The sequence below is a fragment of the Rhinopithecus bieti genome, unplaced genomic scaffold (assembly GCF_001698545.2).
Source record: "Rhinopithecus bieti isolate Rb0 unplaced genomic scaffold, ASM169854v2 scaffold_11488, whole genome shotgun sequence".
NCBI classification, from domain to species: domain Eukaryota; kingdom Metazoa; phylum Chordata; class Mammalia; order Primates; family Cercopithecidae; genus Rhinopithecus; species Rhinopithecus bieti.
This window is the reverse complement of record NW_016806879.1, coordinates 1,651,244-1,655,335: the sequence shown is the minus strand read 5'-3', so window position 1 is coordinate 1,655,335 and position 4,092 is coordinate 1,651,244. Positions and strand designations below refer to the sequence as shown.

At 49.5% G+C, this 4,092-nt stretch overlaps 1 protein-coding gene across 1 annotated transcript in view; it reads right to left on the bottom strand.

The window, feature by feature from the left end:
- Positions 1-4,092, bottom strand: part of VWCE (von Willebrand factor C and EGF domains) — a 46,976-nt gene that overhangs the window by 8,702 nt on the left and 34,182 nt on the right. Inside the window, exons 15-16 of the mRNA XM_017878479.1 lie at positions 851-947; positions 491-492 (exon numbers count right to left, since the gene is read on the bottom strand). Coding sequence (XP_017733968.1) covers positions 491-492; positions 851-947 — 99 coding nt within the window. The remainder of the gene's footprint in view (positions 1-490; positions 493-850; positions 948-4,092) is intronic.

The following is a 4,092-nucleotide window of genomic DNA, read 5'->3' as shown; positions in this document are numbered from 1 at the left end:
TATATATATATATATATGTAAAATGTACATCTACTAAATGTGTGTGAGCATCACAAAAAGAGACTAGAAGGACATAAACACAAATTTAACAGTCGTAATAGGTCCTTGTTAGTATTTTTTATTTTTGCTTTCTGTGTTTTTTTCCTAAATTTTCTATAATGGAGTCGGGTGTGTTGGCTCATGCCTGTAATCCCAGGACTTTAGGAGGCCGAGGCAGGCAGATCACCTGAGGTCAGGAGTTCGAGACCAGCCCGGCCAACATGGTGAAACCCCGTCTCTACTAAAAATACAAAAACTAGCTGGGCGTGGTGGTAGGCGCCTGTGATCCCAGCTACTCAGAAGGCTGAAGCAGGAGAATCGCCTGAACCCAAGAGGCGGAGGGTGCAGTAAGTTGAGATTGCGCCACTGCACTCCAGCCTGGGTGACAGAGCAAGGCTGTCTCAAAACAAGTAAAATAAAATAAAATAAATTTTCTATAATAAAACATTACTTCTGAAATCACGGAAAAGGTAAAAATGACTATTAAAATGCAAAAATGACTATTAAAACTTCTCTCCTCTTGCTGTTTTCCCATTGTCTCACAGGTACAGCTCCTGTACCGCCCACCTGCACTGTAAGCCCTGCATGTCTTCAGATCTGCCTCCAGCACTCAGAGGCGGCCTGACTTGGGCAAACTGTTTTATCTCAGTTTCTTTATCTGTGCAATGGGGTTGTCCCTTGGGGTTGTTACGACAAGAGATGACGGTTGTATAGGGCTTAGCGCAAAGGAGCCTGGTGCAGGGTGAACCTGGAGGTGGGACCCCCTGAGATGCCCTGCCCTGGGGGGCTGGGGGCGGAGGCAGGGGATTACCTGCTGAACAGTCTGGGCAGCACTGTCCAGGGATCCGGATCGGGTGAGGGCAGGAGTCCACACAGTCTGTTCTCTTGCAGCTCACCAAGCCATCTGCCTGGAGGAAGGAGGAACTTCACCAAGACCCCACCGGTGACACCAGCCCCTGCCTCCCCGCCCTGCAAAAGAAACAGCAATGTAGCAACCTGGCCAAGGCTTGCCCTGAAAGGCACCATGATGCAACTGAAAGGTGGCAGGTCCCCCTAAAGAGGACCGGTTACTTGGGAAAGGCCATGTGAGCCTTCCAGGAAGTCTACGCATCTTTAAGGAGAAGGAAAGTCAGGGCTGGGATTTCTGGTCTCCTCGGCTTCCTGTAGCAGCCAAAGGCTGCACCGTTACCCCCATCCAAATCCTTTCTCACCTTTTCCCTGGAAACCTGGTTCACTGGGAACCTACAGAGTACCATAAAACATTATTTTTAGAAAAAACAATGCTACCAGAAACGTCTATTTCAGAGAGCCTAAGTGCCATACAAGGTTTCTTTTCTTTTCTTTTTTTTTTAAGACAGAGTCTCAGTCTATTGCCCAGGCTGGAGTGTAATGGCGCAATCTTGGCTCACTGCAACCTCCACCTCCCTGGTTTAAACGATTCTCCTGCCTCAGCCCCCTGAGTAGCTGGGATTACAGGCATGCACCACCATGGCAGGCTAATTTTTTTATATTTAGTAGAGACGGGGTTTCACCATGTTGGTCAGGCTGGTCTTGAACTCGTGACCTCAGATCATCCCCACGTCGGCCTCCCAAAATGCTGGGATTATACGTGTGGGCCACCGCACCCGAACTCTTTTTCTTTAAAAAAAAAAAAAATCTGACAGTTTGAACCTTTTGTATCCCTCTCTCGGTGACTGATTATGGGTGCCTGAAATCAGTCATAAAGGAGAAGATAGCACAGGATGGACTTTCCTCCCAACTCTAATTTCAATGAGACGTGTTCAGCTTACAGCTTTTCAACTAACGGCTCATCGAAGGCACTAGAAGGCTGGGCTTCTCCCACATGAAAGTGCACACAGGGCCGGGCGNAAACTTTTAAAAAAGAAAAAACTTTTTGCCTGGGTGCAATGGCTTATGCCTGTAATCCCAAAACCTTTGGAGGCCGAGGTGGGAGGACTGTCTGAGCCCAGAAGTTCCATACCAGCCTGAGCAATACAACACGACCCCACCTCTATGAAAAAAATGTTTTAATTAGCCAGGTGTGGCGGTAATCCTGGCTGGGTGTGATCCCACCTACTTGGGACGATCGCTTGAGCCCAGGAGTTCAAGGTTGCAGTGAGCCATGATCACGCTACTGCACTTCAACCTGGGTGACAGAGCAACACCCTGTCTCAAAAGAAAAAAATATTTTTTTCATTCTCCAAAAATTAAATGATACTATGGGACATGCTTTTTCAGACTGAGAGGCAGTATGACTCAGGAGAATAAATGTGCATCTTGGAATCACAATGCTAGGGTTCCATTCTCAGTACTTTGATTAACTAGTTATGGGATCTTGAGCAAAGACTCTCTCTGTGCCTTGGTTTTCTCATCCAGAAGAATGAGATGATAAATTCTGGAATGGATTAGCTGAGTGCATGCCTATGAGGGGCCTGGCACACAGCAAGAGCTTGACCATGTGGGTCTATTGAAAAGGTTCCAGGCCGGGCGCGGTGGCTCAAGCCTGTAATCCCAGCACTTTGGGAGGCCGAGACGGGCGGATCACGAGGTCAGGAGATCGAGACCATCCTGGCTAACACGGTGAAACCCCGTCTCTACTAAAATACAAAAAACTAGCCGGGCGAGGTGGCGGGCGCCTGTAGTCCCAGCTACTAGGGAGGCTGAGGCAGGAGAATGGCGTAAACCCGGGAGGCAGAGCTTGCAGTGAGCTGAGATCTGGCCACTGCACTCCAGTCCGGGCGACGGAGCGAGACTCCGCCTCAAAAAAAAAAAAAAAAAAAAATGAAAAGGTTCCAGTACTGGGTTCTAGGTTTGTGCGCTTCACCTCCACCCTCATCAAGAATCCCTGAGACCATCTCTAGGGGGTAACCCAGAAGCAGAGGACTTTGCCAGCCAGGTTTAAAAACATTTATCTGGGCTGGGCATGGTGGCTCATGCCTGTAATCCCAACACTTTGGGAGGCTGAGGTGGGCAGATCACCTGAGTTCAGGAGTTCGGAAACAGCCTGGCCAACATGGCGAAACCCCGTCTCTACCAAAAATACAAAAATCAGCCGTGCGTAATGGTGCATGCCTGTAGTCTCAGCTACTTGGGAGGCTGACACAGGAGACTCGCTTGAACTTGGGAGGCGGAGGTTGCAGTGAGCTGAGATTGCACCACTGCACTCCAACCTGGGAGCCTGGGTGATAAAGCAAGACTCCATCTCAAAAACAAACAAAAAAAATTATCTGGCCCTGTCTAAAGGGTCACTGGACTGGAGGGAGCAGGACTGGAGGGAGCTGACTTCCACCATGAACCAGAAGCATCCCTTGTCGTGGAGGTCTCTGGATTTTGCCTCTGGGATTCAGGAGCCGATGTCAGTTGTAGGGGAGTTTCCAGAGGCAGGGGTCAGATCTAGGTGGTCCATACCAGGCAGATGCAGCTCAGACATGGGTCCAGCACAGACGGGAAGGTCTCGTTGTTATAGAAGATTCTGCCTGTGTAGGTGCAGCCTGCCAGAGAGAGCATGTGCTGAGCACCAGCTGGGAGTGGCCAGGGACCAGGCTCCCTGCCAGGGCCAAGGTGAGAGGCTTATCTGGATAGCAAACGGGAGGCCATGTGCCTCCCCAGGCAGTCACCCTGGGAGTTAGGGAAGGGACGAAATGCCTGTCTGGATTGTCTGAATCGTGTATTGACTTTTTTCCCACCGGACTCAGCAAAAGGATCAAGTGTCTTGGCCTCAGTGTTCTCACCCTGGAGAGTGGGGAGATTCGTCCTCTACCTCTCACCGGGGGGATGAAGCAGAGGGACTGGGAAATACGAGGTGTGTGTGAGGCCCCACAGCATCTCCCCAACCTCCTCTCTGCCTTCCAAACTCAGTCAAACCACCAACCCCGCCTGTCCAGAACATTCCCCAACACCACTCCACCACTCCCCTCTCTGATTCCTGACAGCCCCAGGAGCCTGATCTGAGTGATGATACTATAACATACTGGTAAGTGTAACAGCAGGTGATGAGACAGTAGGGGAAGCTTTAAAAAAAAAAAAAAAAAAAAAAATATAAATATATATATA